The 20,564-nt window shown below is 37.0% G+C and overlaps 1 protein-coding gene across 2 annotated transcripts in view; it reads left to right on the plus strand.

The window, feature by feature from the left end:
• LOC118801190 (basement membrane-specific heparan sulfate proteoglycan core protein-like) overlaps nucleotides 1-20,564 on the plus strand; it is a 76,361-nt gene that overhangs the window by 52,530 nt on the left and 3,267 nt on the right. For both annotated transcript variants that reach the window (XM_036561363.1, XM_036561364.1), the window contains 3 exons: nucleotides 11,856-12,134; nucleotides 17,199-17,315; nucleotides 18,852-18,944. In XM_036561363.1, the coding sequence (XP_036417256.1) occupies nucleotides 11,856-12,134; nucleotides 17,199-17,315; nucleotides 18,852-18,913 (458 nt within the window). In that variant the 3' untranslated portion in view covers nucleotides 18,914-18,944. The remainder of the gene's footprint in view (nucleotides 1-11,855; nucleotides 12,135-17,198; nucleotides 17,316-18,851; nucleotides 18,945-20,564) is intronic.

The following is a 20,564-nucleotide window of genomic DNA, read 5'->3' on the forward strand; positions in this document are numbered from 1 at the left end:
AGCAGTGCCTTAAAAATGTGCCTTATGTTCAGTTCAGAACAATATGTGAGACTTTAAAATGGTTTTGATCCATTCAGGCTGGATTCTTTGCAGCAAATAATCACTAAATGAAAGCTTCAGAACGTAACGCAATCAAAATAAAACAAACACATAAAAATAGGACATTTATTTTCTCAGATCTTTTAAATTTTCTTAGCTCAACAAACACAGCACTAGATAATTTAACTGTTCTCTTTTAGTTGCACTCAGGCCAGATGTTCTGACTAAAAAGAAATAGATGTTTTAATCTAATGAAATATAGTTCTTTGATAGTTAAAGCTTGGGAGAGCACTGTATATGATCAACATAAGGGACCATCATAAAGGCCCTTAGCCCAAAATTAAGTAATATTTAACAATCAGTTATCATAACGAAACTAAGATCCATATTTAGTTTATTTTTTTATTTAACAGCAAACAAATTAAAGTGAACTGAATGAACAATCAAAATGAAACTGAATAACTCATCTACTTTTATTCACTCTGACTGGATTGGCTGGATTGATCTCCACACACACCACTTCAACAAGTAACTGTATCCTTCAGGAGAGAATCTGGCAGCTGTGAAGCACATCATTAATTAATATACAGAACACCTTATGATATAACATAAATAAAATCAGTCAAGTGCAGAGACACCACCATGACCCAATTCTTAAAAACAGTATTTTTATATCTTTATATCTGAGATGATCTAATACTTTATAGCAACATTATCATTATAATTTATTTTTACCAGTCGTGTGGCGTGTAGTAATGCTGAGTAACAGCAGACAGCAATGTTACTACTCACCGTGCACAGTAAAGCTTTAGTTAACCCAATAAAAATATTTTATAACTGTCTGGCTGATCAAGGAATACAAACAGATCATTAAATTATAATCTACGCTTTTACATACCTCAAGGATCCTGTGAGTAGGAGAAGGGACTGTGGCTAACTAGGTGACACACTGGACATGGATGTCCATGTTATTTAATGGCATTCCCCAATTATTCTATCATTAACCCAACAGTGATAAATACTAAATATTTCACCTCTTTACTTTGAGGTCCACAAACATCATGAACCCATGAAGAAGTAATGCTTTAGTAAAGCTGAATATGTAACTTAACACTCCTGTTCTATGAGGTGGTGACTCACCATTTAGTTTTTCTACAATTTAGCTCCTGATTAGTATGAAGGCCTTTATGAACATCATGAATAACTGATTTTAACTGATGATACTGGTACTTTAATTACTACGAGTTGATATATTGCTCCTGCATTAAAACATTAATGAGACATGGTTACTTTATGAATATTCATGATGAGTCATCATGAATATTAATAAAGCAACTAGGTCTCATTAATGCTTGGCCTGCTGAAGGCAAAGCTGGCAACCCACTGGCTTTTTGCTCAGCTTTCTCGGGCAGCCCACTAGTGGTTAAGCAGAATATTACACAAAATGCCACTTTTTATAACTCATTTTCCACTTACAGTCCAATTTACTTATTAGTCCTTATTTTTCCTTTTGTTATCTTTTGTAAATTAGTTTATTAAATTATTTTAATAGGAATATCATGTGAATATCATAAAAAGCCGATTACACAGCTGTAATCAATCTAGCACAGTCAATGTCAGCAAAGTTTTTAGCTAAATCAATTTCTACTTTCATATCTTGAGTTAAAAAAACATTTAAAATATAACAGTGGTGTTAAAATGTTTAATGCTGCTCTGTGTTCAGGAAATGAATGTATTCTTTTATATTAAAATGTTAAGCAATTACAAACTATGATTTTGCTCAAATCCTCCATATTGACTCGTGTATTTTGGACTCGCGACTTGCTTAGGAAGACATTACACAGTGGTGATTCTCCTTTGTACAAATTCTCTGGTTAGGTTGAGGCTACCACGTTACCAGTGGGTTAGCGTGGCTAGTGCATTAGCTCGCTGTTAGCGGGTTAAATCATGGATAGCAGTTTAGGTCACGGCTAGCATGCTAGCTAGCAATTAACGGGTTAGCCTGGGGCTGCAGTGTCAAGAGGACTCTGACTACAGACTGCTGGAGGGCGAAGCTGGATGTCCATGTCCAGTGTGTCACTTTGTTAGCCACAGTCCCTCCTCCTACTCACAGGATCCCTGAGGTAAGTGTAAGTGTAGATTATAAATTAATGATCTTTGTTTATATTTCTTGATCAGACATTTTTTGACTGCTATAAATATTCTCTTTGTATTATTTTAACTAAATTTGGTTAATAAGGTTCTTTACTGTGAGCTGTGAGCAGTATCACTGCTGTCTACTGATGCTACCCAGCATTATATTCCTCATGACTGGGAAAAGTAAATTAGAGGCAACTAATGTTGCTATAAAACATTAGAGCAGCTCAGGATACAGTTACTTGTTGAGGTGGTGTTTGCAGAGAGCAATCAAGGTAATCCAGTCAGTGTGAATAAAATTGGATGAATACACTCTCAGAAATACAGCTATGAAACTGTCACTGGGGCGGTACCACTCTTGTCGCTGGGGTGGTACATCTCAGTACCTTTAGTCAGGGAACATAATTGTTCCACAATCCATTGAAATGATCTTTTCTAAGTTGTATTGACTCCACACACCCCGTCTCGTCTCCAGGCTTTTTATTTTATTGTTCTGTTTTAGAACATCAGGTTATGAAAAGGTACAAATACGTACTTTTCACCTGGAAAAACCTATTTAAGGTTCACAACTGGACCTTAAAACCACTGTTGTACCTTTGAGGATACATTTACAGTGTTTGTGCCTTGATGAACAAAAAATGTACCTGTGTTATTCAGTTTAATTTTGATTGTTTATTCTGTTGAAGTTTGTTTTGAATTGTTTGGAGATTTAGTTCTTAAATAAAAAAAAATAATAATAATTATGGATCTTGGCTTCTTTATGATGACTGAAAATGTTAAATGTTACTTAATTGTGTAGAACTAAAGGCTTTTGTGACGGTCTCTTCTGATAATCATATACAGTGTTCTCATGATTTAACTACCAAGGAACTATATTTAATTAGATAGAAACATTGTGTATTTTTACTTAAAAGAACAACTTGCCCTTCTCTGTCAGTCAGCGGAAAGAAAAGAGACAAAAACAGATAAACCATCTGGTGCTGTGTTTAAGCTGAGCTTATTTCATTACATCATAAAGTGTTTATTTTCTGCTGCGAATCCAGCCTGAATGGATCAAGTAAAACTATTCTAAAGTCTCAAAGATTGTTCTACAAACCCGAACAGGCACATTTTTAAGGCACTGTTTATTTCTACTGTATCAAGAATGTCTGTTCTAGCTTGCATATTTGCAACTTTGCTGTTGTGTGTTTACTAAGCAGTACATGCATTTAAAACATTTTAATATTAGGGATAAGTGTGTATTTATTTCTTTTGAAAAGTTGACATTTACAAGACTGTATAAAGACACTTCACATTCAAAATAAAAATTATTCCATTATTAACACAACAGCAATAAAGAAAGAAAATTTCACCACTTTACTCTGAGAGCCACAAACATCATGAACCCATGAAGAAGTAATGCTTTAGTGATGCTGAATATATAATTTAACACACCTGTTCTATGAGGTGGTGACTCACCATTCAGTCTTTCTACAATTTTGCTCCTGATTATCATGAAGACCCGTATGAAAATCATGAATAACTGATTTTAACTGATGATATTGGTACCTTAATTACTACATGAATTAATATATTGCTCCTGTATTAAAGCATTAATGTGACATGGTTACTTTATAAATATTCATGATGACTCATGATGTATTAAATGTATTAATGATTACTCACACATGAAATAATGCATGAATTAATACTATTTCATGTTCCCTTATTGTAAAGTGTTACCTGTTTACCTGTTAATTCAGTTGCACCAAACTTTAAACCTAAAATAATCAGAAAAATAATCAGAGTAACATTTAAACCTTCATTTTAATCCTGGATTTATTTCACAGTAAGCCTAGATTACATTTAATCTTGTTGGTCTATTATTTTAAACTGATTTAAATTTCATTTAGGGATAAAATTGAAACTCTCTGTTACTCTGTAAGTGAAACTATATCACACACACTGGTGATGCAAGGGAGTTTTTGTTTACTTAAATGCACCTCAAGGAACAGGCTAACTTACACTCACTCACACAATGATGCTTATTAGGCTAAAGATTTTCCCCACAAGAGGGAGCTAATAGCACTGGGAAAAAATACCAGCAGGATCTCACATGTATTTGCAGTTACAAATTGCATATACATGAGCTGAGGACAGACTGAATATACTCCAGGTAAGATCTCGTCGATCTAGGATGAACATCTTGGCAGAGAGCCAACAGGCTAACAGGCTGCTCTTATAATATTCTAGGTCATTTTTCAAATTTGAGTGTTTATGGACTATAAACTGTAAAACTGCAACTTAGAGAGTAACATACAGAGTGCTTGCATTTAAAATGTTTTGATTCAAATTACCAACAGGTTTTGTGTAACATTATAATTTGACTAAACAGCTCCTCCTGACACTGAGACTGTGGGTCTAATAATGGACTGTTTATTAAATGTCTATATTCCCTCTCTGCTTGTGATGTTTTGATGTAGCTCTATGCTGGTTTTCACTCAGAAGGGAGGAAAAAAGTAGAGATAATGATCAGTGTGGAGAGAAATGTTGTTGCTGTTTATTTATACAGCTGAATCCATCATAGCAGACAATAAGAATGAATGGCAGGTCAAGGTTTTAATCACAGATTAAGACTATGTAATTATATATTATGTAACATCACCTTTCTTCAGTCATTCAGGTTGAGATCATTCAGTGTAGAGTTTTACTCTGTCTGCTCTTCAATCTGCTGCTTTATTAAACTCATCCATACTGACATTGTTGGTGTGTGTGAAGTGATCTGAGGTTCTTTGTGGGGTTTTTTTTCACATGATAACCTTCCACTCAGTAGACTGCTATGGGTCACAGTAGAGGTCTGCATAGTCCCGAATTTTTAGTCCCGCTCCCGCAAGATTTCTTCCCATCCCCACAGAAAATCAGCACTGCTTGTCTCGCTTTCACCCACAACTTCAATGATTTGGACTGCAGTCCCAAATACCTGGTTTCCATCTGTGTTAGTACGGAAAATGTTTGCTGCATGCCTTTAGTCGTCTTTATTGTTTTGGATTTGCCTTTCCATAGCTGTGGTCATCTAAAAGCCTGTTTACATCTTGCATTAACGTGTTTCATGTCCAGAATATACCTGGATAAACTTTAGCCAAATTCTAATGACACTTTTGAGTAAAATGCATCTCCATTTTGATCAAATGAGATCGGATTGTACTTTTGTACTTTACTTTTAGGATACGAGCCCAGCTTGGACTAAGTTGGGGGTAACTTCAGCCTCGCATATCCTCCATCTTTTGTTGAATTGTTTATTCTCTCCCCCATTTCCACTCACATCATTGTACACGGATGAAGAAAACACATTCCAAATGTATTTCCTCTGAATATGGTTTCAGTAATCCAATTGTAATCTGCTTACAGATTGGATGTGTTTACACCTGGCTTTTCCTGTGTTCAAGTGAAATCTGAACATGATCCGATCATCAAAAACACATGTTAATGCAGAGTGTAAACAGACCTTCAGTGTCTAAAGGCTCTGTCGATTCTGTAGCATTTAGAACAAGTTTAGAACTTCTATTTCGAATGATAATGTTGCAATGATGTTAATTCATTTTCAGGATTTTTCTGTTAGATATTATTGTTATATGCTTATATGCATTAAGTGATTATCGTTTATTTTGGATATTGATTAATTTGCAGGATTCCTCTACACTTATCTGTTGTGCTGCACCTGCCCACACTAGTCTGGTAAACCGCCTGCTCCTGTGACACTGAAAATTAGTCTCACGATGTAGACCTCTACCTCACAGCTCAGAGTATCTCGCTCGCTCCACTGCAGATACAGCTGTAATGCTCTACCATCACTGCTGGTTTGGGATTTGCTTTTGAGCTGCTTCCTCTGAACAATATAAGGAGATTCCAATGAATCATTTTATGTTTCTGAATGACAAGAAATGTAAAACTGTTATGGGAGAGAGCGCAGAGAGGAAAATCTACAAAAATGGGTTTAAAAAAGCAAAGAAATTTATTAAAGGTATATTATTATATATCGCTTATTTGAACATAAATTGTATAATTATTATTTGATGAGTGCTGATGAATCCGCATGTAATGCTGGTGTATCATCTGTCCAAAAAGGGATCAGACACCTGATGTTTTTTTAGCAGCCCGAAGCGAGGTGCAGGCGGTTTATGGAATGACCCACTGACCCAGTGACAGTTTCATACCTGTATTTCTGCGAGTGTTCTCAAACAAAAGAAGCTCTTTAAAAATACAACAAATAATAATCAGGAAACAACAACAAATCCTTTGTATCAGCTTTGAGTGTCTTTGTTCTCCTTTTCTCTTTTCTGTTATTTGGAGAAAGAATTTCTTTTCAACTCTGGAATTCTGGGACAGTGTTTCTTTTAAGCACTCTTTTCTTTTTGATTTAGAGCTGTTTTTCTTCTTTTCTTTCTCTCTGATTTAAAACTGTCTTTTTTCTTTTTCTCTTTGTTTTGGAGCTGCTTTTCTTTTTTCTTTCTCTCTTTGATTTGAAACTTTTGCTTGTCTCTCTTCCTTTCTTTCACAGCTCTCTTTTCTTTTTCTCTGTCTTCTGTTATTTTGAGTAAGATGCTAGTTACTATACCAGTCACCCCTCTACAAAGGTGCACTGCCACAGTACCATTTGCTACAGGCTTAAGTGTAGTATAACAGATGTGCCTGGTTGGTGCTAATCAGCCCGTGTGCTTCTGGGAATTGAAGTCTCCTGGGCTGGTGGCACATCACTGCTATCGTCCTCTGCTGGTGCGCAGCAGCTTGAGCTGATAACTTACAAAATCTATTCTCCTCTTCACATTTTATGAGACTGAGCAACATTAGAAATCGTGTATTCATTCCACCACTGAGCTTCACTGAGAAAGTAATTTTCTTTATACCAATGGTAATACCAGCCACCTCCACTTTCTATATCACAAGTGAGGGTGACTGTCTCTCCGATGAACACATGATCAGCTGGTTGTACATTCACTGTAGCTTTTGGTCTCGCTGTACAAACACGATAAATAATTTAGACACTTTTGACAATTAAATATCCAACAAGAAGATGCATGTGAGTTTTGAAAATGACTATAGAATAATAAAGAATTTAATTGCCCCATCGACCACCACATCAGTCAATCTAAAGTCAAATCTGTAATAAACAGAACATAGAAAATACAGACGCACTTCTAACTGTGATCTTGACTGGTTCACTGGTCTGTGTGCTGTAGTTTCCTCTGCACGCTCTACATTTAAACTCTGCTGTTCCTTCATCAGACACTGTTACACTGATTGTGTTGGTGTCTGTATCTGCAGCATTCTGAGTCTCGTACAAATACTATGACTACAACTACAGTTACTACCGCTACGGCTGTTACATACAGCTCAGTGATCCAGTCAAGGTTACAGTTAGAGGTACGTATGTTTTCTGTTTTCTCATTAATAATGTTTTGACTTCAGAAGGACAGAATTTGTGATAGTTACTCATCATTAGTCCTTAATTATTTTCAAAACTCGCATCGTTTCTGAAGTATTTGTAACGTTTGTACAGCGAGACCAAAAGCTACAGTGAAAATACAACCAGCTGATCATGTGTTCACCGGAAAGACAGTCACTCTCACATGTATTATAGGAAGTGGAGATGACTGGCAGTATGAGTGGTTTAAGGATAGTAAACCTATCAGAACTGATCCAGGGACAAAGGAATACACTGTTTCTAAAGTTGATCAGTCTCATGAAGGTGCTTATAAATGTAGTGGAAGACAGTCAACAGACCCACATTACTCACAGACCAGTGATGCTGTTACACTGACTGTATCAGGTAAGTGTAGCATCTATTTCACTGTATTTGTACCATTAGTAGTCAGTAGTGTAGAAGTACATTGCTATTGCATAAACATATTTCTGCATATGCAAGTAATACAGCTGGACTTACCTCTAGTTCTAATTTGTCTAAATACAGATAAGAATTTCAGTATTAATTGACCATTTGCAAGATTGTGATTGATACACCTCTCAGAAAATTGCAGTCCTCACTAAACCTTCCCTTCTTCATTAAACAAAGGGAAAGAATTGACAGAACTCCTCAAAGCAAACCTGCAGTTTGACCTGATCATCTGGAGGAGGAAGTTTTTATTTCATTCCTATAGCTGAGAAAGTTCTGGATTAATCTGTGTGAAAGTCCACACTCTCAGCTCAATGTCAAAACTACTGACAGACTTATTCTGGCTCTAAGTAAGCTAACCTTTATCTTGATAAACTTTACAGAAAAATGTTCAGAGTATTAAATTAACTAGCTAGCTTTTCTTAACTTTGCTGCTGACAATTACCTTAATAAACCAATCAGATTGGTTGCACTCAATAATCCTATAACTGCAGAAAATCAGATTTTGTCAGTAATCCGATCAACACGTTTACATGCACTTGAGTAATCAGATAATGGGAAACTCCAGGTCTACATGAGTCAGACAATAATCAGATTTCTGCTTTGCAACCAGCCAATAGACTGACAGAAGACGACACAACGTAAACATAATGTAAAACTCAAACGTCATGCTGCGGCTTTGTTTTAAACATCGCGCCACTTTACCTGAAAATATGATTTTACATCATCTAGAAGATGAAGAATATTCAAATCCTTTATTTCGTGTTTGGTTTCAGCACAGCTCCAACAGTGTTTTGCTGCCACCCCGCGACATCCACCGTCTGTTCTTGCGCATGCGCAGACAGAAATCTGATAGAAATCAGAGTGAGAGTTTACATGCACAGAGAAATCTGATTACTGAGCTAAAATCCAGCTCTCATTATCAGATTTCTTAATCGAATTTCTGGATCGGAGTATGGTGTCTACATGACCATTTGAATAATTGGATAGCTGCAGAAATCCAATTATGATCGGATTATTGAGTGCATGTATACACACTCAGTGTTTGTGTAAGTCCTTATAAAGGGAGGTTAATGAGCTGCAGGTGAGAGACATTAAGGTGTCACTAGGACACAGATCAATACTCAAGTGAGGCTGACCTCTGGTGTCGACGGCAGGTATAACACCTGAAAAAAGGACTGTACTCACATTTGTTATTTAAAAAGTGGCCGTTATTCATTAAATTTGTGTAAATAGTGCACAGATATGATCGATGTATGAACTACTCTGCGCCGATTCATGAAATCTTAGCACAAATGATGAATCAGCTTTAGTTTGTGAACTCAAGCGTCAGCATACCAGTCTCATAAATACATAAAGTTCATCCAGATGTTTTGGTAGGGAGCCTATAAAACAACAGCATGGCTTTGCTTGTAGGTGGAGTTTGAGGACAAGCAGTCAGTGCACTGCTCCCTCTACTGACCAAACTTTACAGTCTTAAAATTACGATGACTGGAAAGAATAAAAAGGTTTTTTTTTAAGATAGAATGATACGATTGCGTAGTATGATTATTTTATTAAAATAAACTATTTAAATGCTGTATTATTGCTTCTGTTATAATTGTTTGGTTGGAGTCAGTAGTATAAAACGAAAGCACAGTGTAATTTGTCTTAAATGGAACATGTAATAATGGCAGTATTTGTTTATACGGTAACACTTTCTATGAATGTCATCTTTGTAAGCATCTATAAACACATTCATAACATGTTATAATGCATTCATAAGGCATTATAAACATGGCTATAAATATTTATTAAAATGCATTGCACGTTATAGCCATGCTTATTATGCATTATGAATTGTTGACATAATACATTATAAGTACTGATCATAACAAATTATAAGAGCTCATAAGTCATATTTGTCCGCTCTAAGTAAAGTGAAGCATACTGTACTAAAGCCTCCTCCAGTGTTAAGAGTGAGGCTTCATGTTGAAGTATTTACTGAAGGATTTACTGAAACACTTCAACGCACAAAGTACAGCACATTACAGGCTTCAAATGTCAGATATTAAACTAGTGCTGCCATCAGTGTTTTACTCCATGTGGGAAAGTCAGTGTACACCACCATTAGCTTGGTATTTGTCTTTACGCTCTGGACTGACTTCTTTGGCACTGACATTATAACATGTTATTCACACTATTTATAATGCATTATATTAACAATTCATAATGTATAATAAACATGGCTATAAAGTGTAATTCATTTGTTTATAAATGTGTATAATCATGTTTATAATGCCATATGAATGCATTATAACATGTTATAAATGTGTTTATAGATACTTACAAAGGTGACATTCGTAGAAAGTGTTACCGTTTTACCAATATTAATGTAAAATAAGTACATCACTTTTGTTCTGGGTTGCCATGTGCACAAATTATTAGTATTATTGTTATTTTCTATTTTAATTCTTGTGGTCAGTATTATAGATGATGTTGCTAATAGTTTTGGTTAGTTAACATCAAGCAAGCATTGTTTGCAGGCTGTTAAACTATTATACTCAAATTTACACACATTTCTACCACGACGTGGGTTTGATCATACAGATACGCCAAAGATAAAACTGATGAATAATAAAATGGTTGTTAAAATTTGTGTGCATTCATTTTACAGCCATTTTTGACTGTACACAACAGTTAGGCTTGATTAAAATCCTGAACAGTCAAAGCTGTTTAAAAACAGAGAAATCAGCCAACAGAAATGGTTAAAAATTAGCTACCTCCAAATAAAATCTTTATGAATAAAATGTAAAACTTACAGAGCTGTTTCTGAATGAAAATCACGTCTGGCCTGTTTCAGAGAGGTATGGGCTCTCTGTTGTTCATGTTAGTGTGATTAGAAGCATCGACAGATTGTTTGTAGAGGTTGCGGCACTTCCTGCACTCACACTGTACTGCTCATATTTACAGTCAAAGTCAACCACTCAGCTGATGCATCTAGCATGCATGCACATTGCACACGAGGACAAGCACAGATAATGAATACAGAGACAATGTATAATTTAAAAGCTTTGGGCGTAGTATACTGTATCTTGTACTTTTAAAGATGTGTGAGTACAGACTAAGTCAGTAACTGTAATGTGATTACAAGGATTTAAACTGCAGTGTGTTACACTACTTTGTTATAAGAAAAAAGCAATCATATTACTATAATGTGTTACTTTGTAATATGTTACCTGTAACACTGGCTATGGATACCACCAGGTGGCCTGTACTGAAAGTTTGATGGATATAGCAATAATAAATAAGGAAGGTGGGAATTTTTCTTCTTTCTCCTGTGGGACAATTTGAAATTATATAGTAATTCAGCATTAGGAATTTTTAAGTTTTCAGACATTTTCATTAAGTTTTAACAGTTGGAGAACATCTCAAATAACTGAGATTTCTTTATGATTTGTGCGCAGACAAAGCAGTTGCATTTACAGTATATTATATCTCATAATGAGCCTGTGGTTATTTAATTCTGGGGCTTTTGTAGGACTTGTCTTTTGGTCTGCTGTGCTCTGTTTCCTTATACCAATGGCTGAAACAAGGGTCTGAAGGTCTAATATGTGAGTTATCTTAATACGAGATTAAGATTTCAGTCTTGTAGGAGAGGTTACACGCACATGTAGGTCAGTGTGAGTTTTGCTGAATGTTTAGCTGGGGCCACTGTCATCACAGTACAGAGTGGGTCCCTCTATTGAAGGTGAGTAAGTACTGTGATAAAGACTCTGAGATCAGTGTGTGAACTCTTCATGGTCTGAACTGTGTGCTTCATCTCCAACAGCAGAAAAACCTAAACCTGAACTCACATCAAGCCATAAAGGAGCTGCACTGATAGGAAATCCAGTGGTTCTGTACTGTGAGCTGGATCAGTCTGCTGGATGGAGGTTTTACTGGTCCAAACACACACAGAACCCTGAGAATGAGATCAAGACTGAAACACACTCCTACAGCATCAGCTCAGTCAGTGTCTCTGATGGAGGACAGTACTGGTGCAGAGCTGGGAGAGGAAACCCAGACTACTACACTAACTACAGTCATGCACTCTGGATAAACACGACTAGTGAGTAAAACAGCACACATTCACTTAAAAACTTTGCCTCGACACATCCTATTCATTTCATTGGAGAGCTCTGCCGCACTGCATGGTGTATAATGGTTTGCAATGTGGCAAAATCTGCCTTGCCACAAAACATTCAGCAGATTTCAACTTTATGCAAATGAATATGGCTGCCGCATTGCATTTAACCAATCAGGCAAGAAAGAACCTTCTGACCCCTTAAATCAAGCCCTGACTCATAACCAAGGTTTTTCCACCTTGCCATACAAAAGGCTTTATTTACCATATAGTGAAAAAGACCATTTCTCTAATTCACTGCACCATTTTTGTTGTTTTGAATTTTAAATAGTTTTAGAATCTTTCTTCTAACAGTGCACTATAGATGGCTTGTGAAGAAATATATATATATATATATATATATATATATATATATATATATATATATATGTATGTATGTTTGAATATATACACTGACCAGCCACTTCATTAAACCCACCTCTTTGTTTCTACTATCTTTGCCCATTTTGGTAACTTCACTGACTAGGTGCACTCTCTGCTCCTACAATTACAGACTGTAGTCCATCTGTTTTTCTGTGTACTTTGTTAGCCCGCCTTTTGCCCTGTTTTTCAATGGTCAAGACCCCCACAGGACCACCACAGAGCAGGTATTATGTGGGTGGTGGATCATCCTCAGCACTGCAGTGACACTGACGTGGTGGTTGTGTGTTAGTGTTAGTGGATGTTAGTTATGATCTCACTGAACTGGAGCTGTGGGTGTTAGATATGTTCTCACTGAACTGGAGCTGTAGATGTTACTTATGGCTTCACTGAACTGGAGCTGTGGATGTTAGTTATGGTCTCACTGAATTGGAGCTGTGGATGTTAGTTATGGTCTCACTGAACTGGAGCTGTGGATGTTAGTTATGGCTTCACTGAATTGGAGCTGTGGATGTTAGTTATGGTCTCACTGAACTGGAGCTGTGGATGTTAGTTATGGTCTCACTGAACTGGAGCTGTGAATGTTAGTCATGGTCTCACTGAATTGGAGCTGTGAATGTTAGTTATGGTCTCACTGAACTGGAGCTGTGGATGTTAGTTATGATCTCACTGAACTGGAGCTGTGGATGTTAACTGTGGTCTCACTGAACTGGAGCTGTGGATGTTAGTTATGGTCTCGCTGAACTGGAGCTGTAGATATTACTTATGGCTTCACTGAAGTGGAGCTGTGGATGTTACTTATGGCTTCACTGAACTGGAGCTGTGGATGTTAGTTATGTTCTCACTGAACTGGAGCTGTGGATGTTAGTTATGATCTCACTGAACTTTAGCTGTGGGTGTTAGATATGTTCTCACTGAACTGGAGCTGTGGATGTTAGTTATGATCTCACTGAACTGGAGCTGTGGATGTTAGTTATGATCTCACTGAACTGGAGTTGTGGATGTCAGTTATGGCTTCACTGAACTGGAGCTGTAGATGTTACTTATGGCTTCACTGAACTGGTGCTGTAGATGTTAGTTATGGTCTCACTGAACTGGAGATGTAGATCTTATTTTTGGCTTCACTGAAGTGGAGCTGTGGATGTTAGTTATGGCTTCACTGAACTGGAGCTATGGGTGTTAGTTATGGTCTCACTGAACTGGAGCTGTAGATGTTACTTATGGCTTCACTGAACTGGAGCTGTGAATGTTACGTATGGCTTCACTGAACTGGAGCTATAGATGTTACTTATGGCTTCACTGAACTGGAGCTGTGGATGTTAGTTATGATCTCACTGAACTGGAGCTGTGGATGTTACTTATGGCTTCACTGAACTGGAGCTGTGGATGTTAGTTATGATCTCACTGAACTGGAGCTGTAGATGTTACTTATGGCTTCACTGAACTGGAGCTGTGGATGTTAGTTATGATCTCACTGAACTGGAGCTGTGGATGTTAATTATAGCTTCACTGAACTGGAGCTGTGGATGTTAGTTATGGCTTCACTGAACTGGAGCTGTGGGTGTTAGTTATGATCTCACTGAAATGGAGCTGTGGATGTTAGTTATGATCTCACTGAAATGGAGCTGTGGATGTTAGTTATGGCTTCACTGAACTGGAGCTGTGGATGTTAATTATAGCTTCACTGAACTGGAGCTGTGGATGTTAGTTATGGCTTCACTGAACTGGAGCTGTGGGTGTTAGTTATGATCTCACTGAAATGGAGCTGTGGATGTTAGTTATGGCTTCACTGAACTGGAGCTGTGGATGTTAATTATAGCTTCACTGAACTGGAGCTGTGGATGTTAGTTATGATCTCACTGAACTGGAGCTGTGGATGTTAGTTATGATCTCACTGAAATGGAGCTGTGGATGTTAGTTATGGCTTCACTGAACTGGAGCTGTGGATGTTAGTTATGACTTCACTGAAGTGGAGCTGTAGATGTTACTCATGGCTTCACTGAACTGGAGCTGTGGGTGTTAGTTATGATCTCACTGAACTGGAGCTGTAGTTGTTACTTATGGCTCCACTGAACTAGAGCTGTGGATGTTAGTTATGATTTCACTGAACTGGAGCTGTGGATGTTAGTTATGGTCTCACTGAACTGGAGCTGTGGATGTTAACTGTGGTCTCACTGACCTGGAGCTGTGGATGTTAGTTATGATCTCACTGAACTGGAGCTGTGGATGTTAGTTATGAATTCACTGAACTGGAGCTGTGGATGTTAGTTATGGTCTCACTGAACTGGAGCTGTGGATGTTACTTATGAATTCACTGAACTGGAGCTGTGGATGTTACTTATGATCTCACTGAACTGGAGCTGTGGATGTTACTTATGAATTCACTGACCTGGAGCTGTGGATGTTAGTTATAGTCTCACTGAACTGGAGCTGTGGATGTTAACTGTGGTCTCACTGAACTGGAGCTGTGGATGTTAGATATGATTTCACTGAACTGGAGCTGTGGATGTTAGATATGGACTGAACTGAAGTAATGGATGTTAACTATTATCTCACTAATCTTTACCATGACAACGAGCATCACGTGACTCCAATCAGAGTGAGACACAGCATTATGTTAACTGAGTTTTCAGTCGGCGTGCTTTTGTTTTGAATTGCTTTAAAATTTTGGCAGACTCAGCAAAATTAAATGTCACATAACATCACATGAAGACGTCATGTCCTGCAACATTCTGAGACACATGAACTGGATGCCAGTACCACCGCCGAGAACCGGAAACCTCTGGATGCAGTCTTCTAAAGTTTGAAGCTTAAACTTAGTCTCCTCTGCAGACCAGTTTCTGGCTCCACTTTTGAAAATCACTTTTTTTTCATGATACATGTTGTTGGGAGTGGACTTTACACCTATAAAAAATATCAAAGCTATATCATGATTAATACTACTTTTATTAGAGGAATAAAAATGGTTTCCATTCACATTCGCTGTTGTTCTTTTTAAAAACTCGCTATATCCTAAAATGTTGTTACAAATGGATACATAGCAGCTGTGAATTCAGATATTCAGATATTTCTGTTCTTATTCTGTTTTAAAGTAAGTACAGTAAGGGTGAGTTGTACCAACAAAGATTAAATTAAATTAGAGCTAATCTAATTTGTTAATCTAGATTTTATTTTAAATCAAGTTGTGAAATATTAAACGTGGATTAACAAATCTGGATTAAAGTCTTAATCTGTGATTAATGCTGTGACCTGCCATTCATTCTGATTGTCCGCCATGATGGATTCAGCTATATAAATAAACAGCAACAACATTTCTCTCCAAACTGATCATTATCTGTACTTTTGAGTGAAAACCAGCATAGAGCTACATTAAAACCAGCACTCACAATCAGAGAGGAAATACAGACATTTAATAAACAGTCCATTATTAGACCCACAGTCTCAGTGTCAGGAGGAGCTGTTTAGTCAGCCCTGCTGAGAAGACTAAATTATAATGTTACACAAAACCTGTTGGTAATTTGAATAAAATATTTTACATATAAACACTCTGTTCTCACTGTCTGTTACTCTCTAAGTTTCAGTTTTACAGTTAATGCTCCAATATAACTCAAATCTAAAGAATAACTCTAAATATTCTTAGAGCAGCCTGTTGGCCTGTTAGCTCTCTGCCAAGTTCATCCCTGATCATCTAGTTTAGCTATCTTACCTGGAGAATTTTTAGTCTGTCTTCAGCTGTTTCCACCACATGCACACAATTTATATTGGCAAATATACATGAGATCCTGTGTGGTGTCTATTTTTCTCCTATTTCAATTATACACTAAAGCTACTTGAGTGCTATTTGCCCCCCTTTTGGGCAAATGTGTGGGATACAGAGTGAGAGAGCTTAAATTAGATCTCCAAACAAAATTTAAAATAATGAAACAGCAAATCTAACTTATTATTTTCAACTAGGTTCAAAGTTTGGTGCAACTAAAATTCACAGATAAACCTTGATTTAATCCAAGCTTAAGCTTGATCTCTGTTTGTGCAACCCACCCTCTGGTTATAGCACAAAACCAAAACTCAAAGTTGGCAGCTGCCTAGATTTTTCAGTATTTTTTCTCTCTCTCTCTTGCGAGCTCCTCAGCTCACCAGTCCTTACTGCTGCTGCTCGTCCTTCTCCTCTTACTCTCTGTTGATATGGAACCTTTATGTTATGTGGAGGTTAAACTTGAAAAAAGGCTCTTCGTGCTCACACATCTCATTTACAAAACACTCTTTTAAAAAGCATCCTTTGAAATGTGCTCACTTTTGATCTCTAAGTCGAGAGACCAGGTCCAGTACACACTGAATCTCCATAATTTATATTAGTAATATATGAAGGCAGAGGTTTTTGTAAATCCACTATGTTATATAAAAGATACAAAAGCAAAATATTAACATTGTTTTATAATATATGATTATTACATTAATATAGCATTATTATTAGTGCTGTATGCTGTTTTGTTGTCTTATTGAAACCTTTCATTATTCATGTGAAATTCAGGATCTGTAGGCATCCTACTGTGAGGAATCTCAGAGCAATCCTAGAGTACTTTCTTATACTATTTATGGGTATGTGTGTGTGTGTGTGTGTGTGTGTTTCAGGTGTGTCTAGTTCAGGAGCTTCATTCTCAGTGCTCTGTCTGCTCAGCTGTTTAATGGCAGTGTCTTCATATCTGCTGGTGACCATCGTACTAGTGGTCAAATTCTACAGGGCTCAAGGTAAGAACTCTTTGACAGAGTCTGTCTGTGAATCACCTCTAGCAATATTAGCCCTGATTCTTTTTCACTCTCAGCAAAATTCCACTTACTATCACTCCAGTAGTCATTTTTACATTTTTCATTTTTATGTAATAATTTATTTTATGTTTGTTTTTTTGGTATTTATTTGTTTATTTATTTAAATAAAATAATTTTCTTAACTACTAAGGGTGTTGCTAGGCCATTTTTTTTGGGTTGGGGGGGTTGGGGAGTTAGTATTATACTGTTATAGCAGGGTGCAACCTAGGGGAGGCACTGCTGCTGCTGTTTTGCTGCAGTGCTGCCTATGCTGCGCTACACATTTCAAGTTTCAATACTTTATTTCCACATTAGCCGGTACCTGACTAAGAGTAATTTCTTTCAGTGCTGCTGAAACACACAGACAGTATACACTCATACACAAAACATACATAAAGTCAATAAAATAACAAACATTGACATTAAATAAACAAGGTTAATATTGTGGAGTTCAAAAGTAGCAGAAGGGTAGGTACTATTACTGAACTGAGATGTTCTACATAAGATGCTTTGAAACCTTTTACCCGGAGGGAGCTGTTTAAAAAGGCGCTGCACTGGGTGTGAGCTATCTGCATAAGAGAGATGGAAGTTCTGAACCAGTGATTTTAGAGGCAGTACACACCACTTTCTCTAGTTACTCTCTCTCATACTCTATTATACTACCATACCAGACACATATGGAGATCAACACACTTTCCACAATAGCTCTGTAAAAGTATCATACAGTCTACCTACCAGAGATTTACTAACATAACAAAAAGTGGAAGCCCTGGCTCGGCCAATCGTATCAGACCTCTTACTTTATAAGCCAATAATATTAGACCTAGGGGAGGGTCTCTGGTTTTACTCGCTCTGCAAAGTAACATACGTCAACAACTGCTGAAGTTGAAGGCAGGATTTTGGCTAAAAGCTCACTAAGATAAACATTAGAGCTTACTGGAAATCTAGAATATACAGAGTGTTACAGTACCTAGTTACAGAGTGAAGATACCCAGCTACAATATAGATTTGTGGCAAATTATGGTCAGTATAGTCGGCTATCAGATTTTTACTCATTAGTCAGCTGACAAGCCAACGAGTTTAAGATTTTGAAGATACTTTTCTTTATACTGAAAGTGTGAGAGTGTGAAGGAGCAGCAGAGATAGAAATAACATTATGGACAGCTCTTTATATTCTTTGTGTTTATTGTTCTATTCAGTATTCAGACATCAGTATTTGCCATATATTGTCATTTACAGTAAGTTAATGTCAGTGAAAAGTTCATAGTGTTAATCAGAACATAATTTTATATCCCTCAATTCTTCAACCTGTAGATGGAAATTAAGAGGCAGCTCAGTCGAAAGCCAGTCAGATGAGGAGATTTTTTTTCAAGTTAATAATAATAATAATAATAATAATAATAATTGTTTGATCTCTCATCATTTCCTTGAGTTCTTGTAAATCTGAGTTTAATAAACTGAATGTATTACTACACACAGGTGAGGAGAGGAAGAAAAAGCTGAAGCTGAAGGAGACAGACAAGACTGAAGCAGCAGATTAGATGGAGGTTATTGATCAAGAAGAAAGCGAGTGTGAGTTGTTTAAGCTTTCCATTAAAATGAATGTTATATTTAATTGAACTTAACTGAGAAAATATGATTGTCACTATGACCATGAAATTCTGTCTAGTTTGTTAAACAGGCCTGAAAAGCAAAATTACACTCTTTCTGATTGTAAACTGAGACTGAACTGATCTATAACCTGTGTGTTTAAATGATATATTTAGGACCTTGCAGCTTATCTAAGAGAGAGGAGAGAGCACTGCCTGACTTCAGTATCTTTGCTTGATCTGCGCCTGTTCTAAGTAGATGGATATGGTGTTTTTGTCATACTAGCTCAGAACTAATTTGACCAAATCAGCCATCTTTGATACATTTTCTGGCTCTTCCTACTTTAAAAATTTATAATGAACAGACATTTTGCGACCAAAAACTGTCCCGAGGGACCATGCCCCTAGAGCCCCCAAAGTACAGGACCCCTATCAATAAACCTGTAGTAACAATGAATTATTCAGGTTTAGTATAGACTGTCCAATGGAGTTTAACATCAACCTGGAAACTTTAGGGAAGGAAGAGAAATATATAAAGGGGGACTTGCTACTTCAGAGAAGCACAGCATTGTGAGGAAAATCTGAATGCATCCATCAAATGATAATAAATCCAAATTTTAAATCTTTTTTAGCACATAATAATTCAATATATTTGTCATATTATCTAAATTACTATACTGAATTATGCAGAGCCGCAGATTTACACCTCAGTTTCAGTCCAACAGTTTCAGGTCAGTGGAACGGTTATGCAGCAGAACAGCGCGATTGTGCCACGTAAACAAAGTCCTGATAGAAAAGTAGAGCATTATAAATGTTCCCATTCATATTTCAACCAGTGGCTGATCTACTCACCAAATAAAGCAAAGCAAACAGAACCAATAAAAACAAAACCTACGGCTTCAGACAGACTTTTCAGTCCTTTTCAAAGCAAGCTTTTCAGCTCCGTCCTCAGTCTCTTGTTGCTGCTGCTCGTCCGTTTCTCGCTCTTTTCCCTGTCAGCACTTTCTAAAAAGCGCTCACGCTGCCAGCCAGATCAGCATCAGCTGGCTCTCATTAAGGGCAGCACGTCACACACTGCTAACCGGTTAAACCATACGCCAAAACACATTACAAAACCATCAGAAGCCAAAAGTAACACTCAGTGGTTTCTATAGTTTTCACCAAGGATACATTCAAAAACTAGTTTGTTTTAGTTCAAAGATTAATATTACACTCAGTTTAAGCTGCTTAAAGTAAAGTTTCATTCCTGCACATGTGAATTAAGTGTACACATATAGCCCTGGTATTATGGGTAAGTTAATTGAACTATATGTCTAGAAAACCCATTAGTTTACCCAGGCCACATCAGCTGTAGTTACAAAGTGAATCTCTATATGCGTTCAAGCCAAAGTTTGTTTTAGCCTGGGTTGAGTTGAATGTGTCTCAAGTGAACACTTGTATTTGGATTTCATAACAAAGGATAAGGAGTAGTGAAAGGTGTTTAGTTGAACAAAAGCTAATATTCTTTCCACAGATCTGAATGTATATGGACTGTTGGAGAACGTGTACAGGTTGAAGACTTCAGTGAGAGAAATCCCCTGGTGTAAAAGTCTTACTGATGTGA

Source organism: Colossoma macropomum, unplaced genomic scaffold (assembly GCF_904425465.1).
Source record: "Colossoma macropomum unplaced genomic scaffold, Colossoma_macropomum, whole genome shotgun sequence".
Taxonomy (NCBI): Eukaryota; Metazoa; Chordata; class Actinopteri; order Characiformes; family Serrasalmidae; genus Colossoma; species Colossoma macropomum.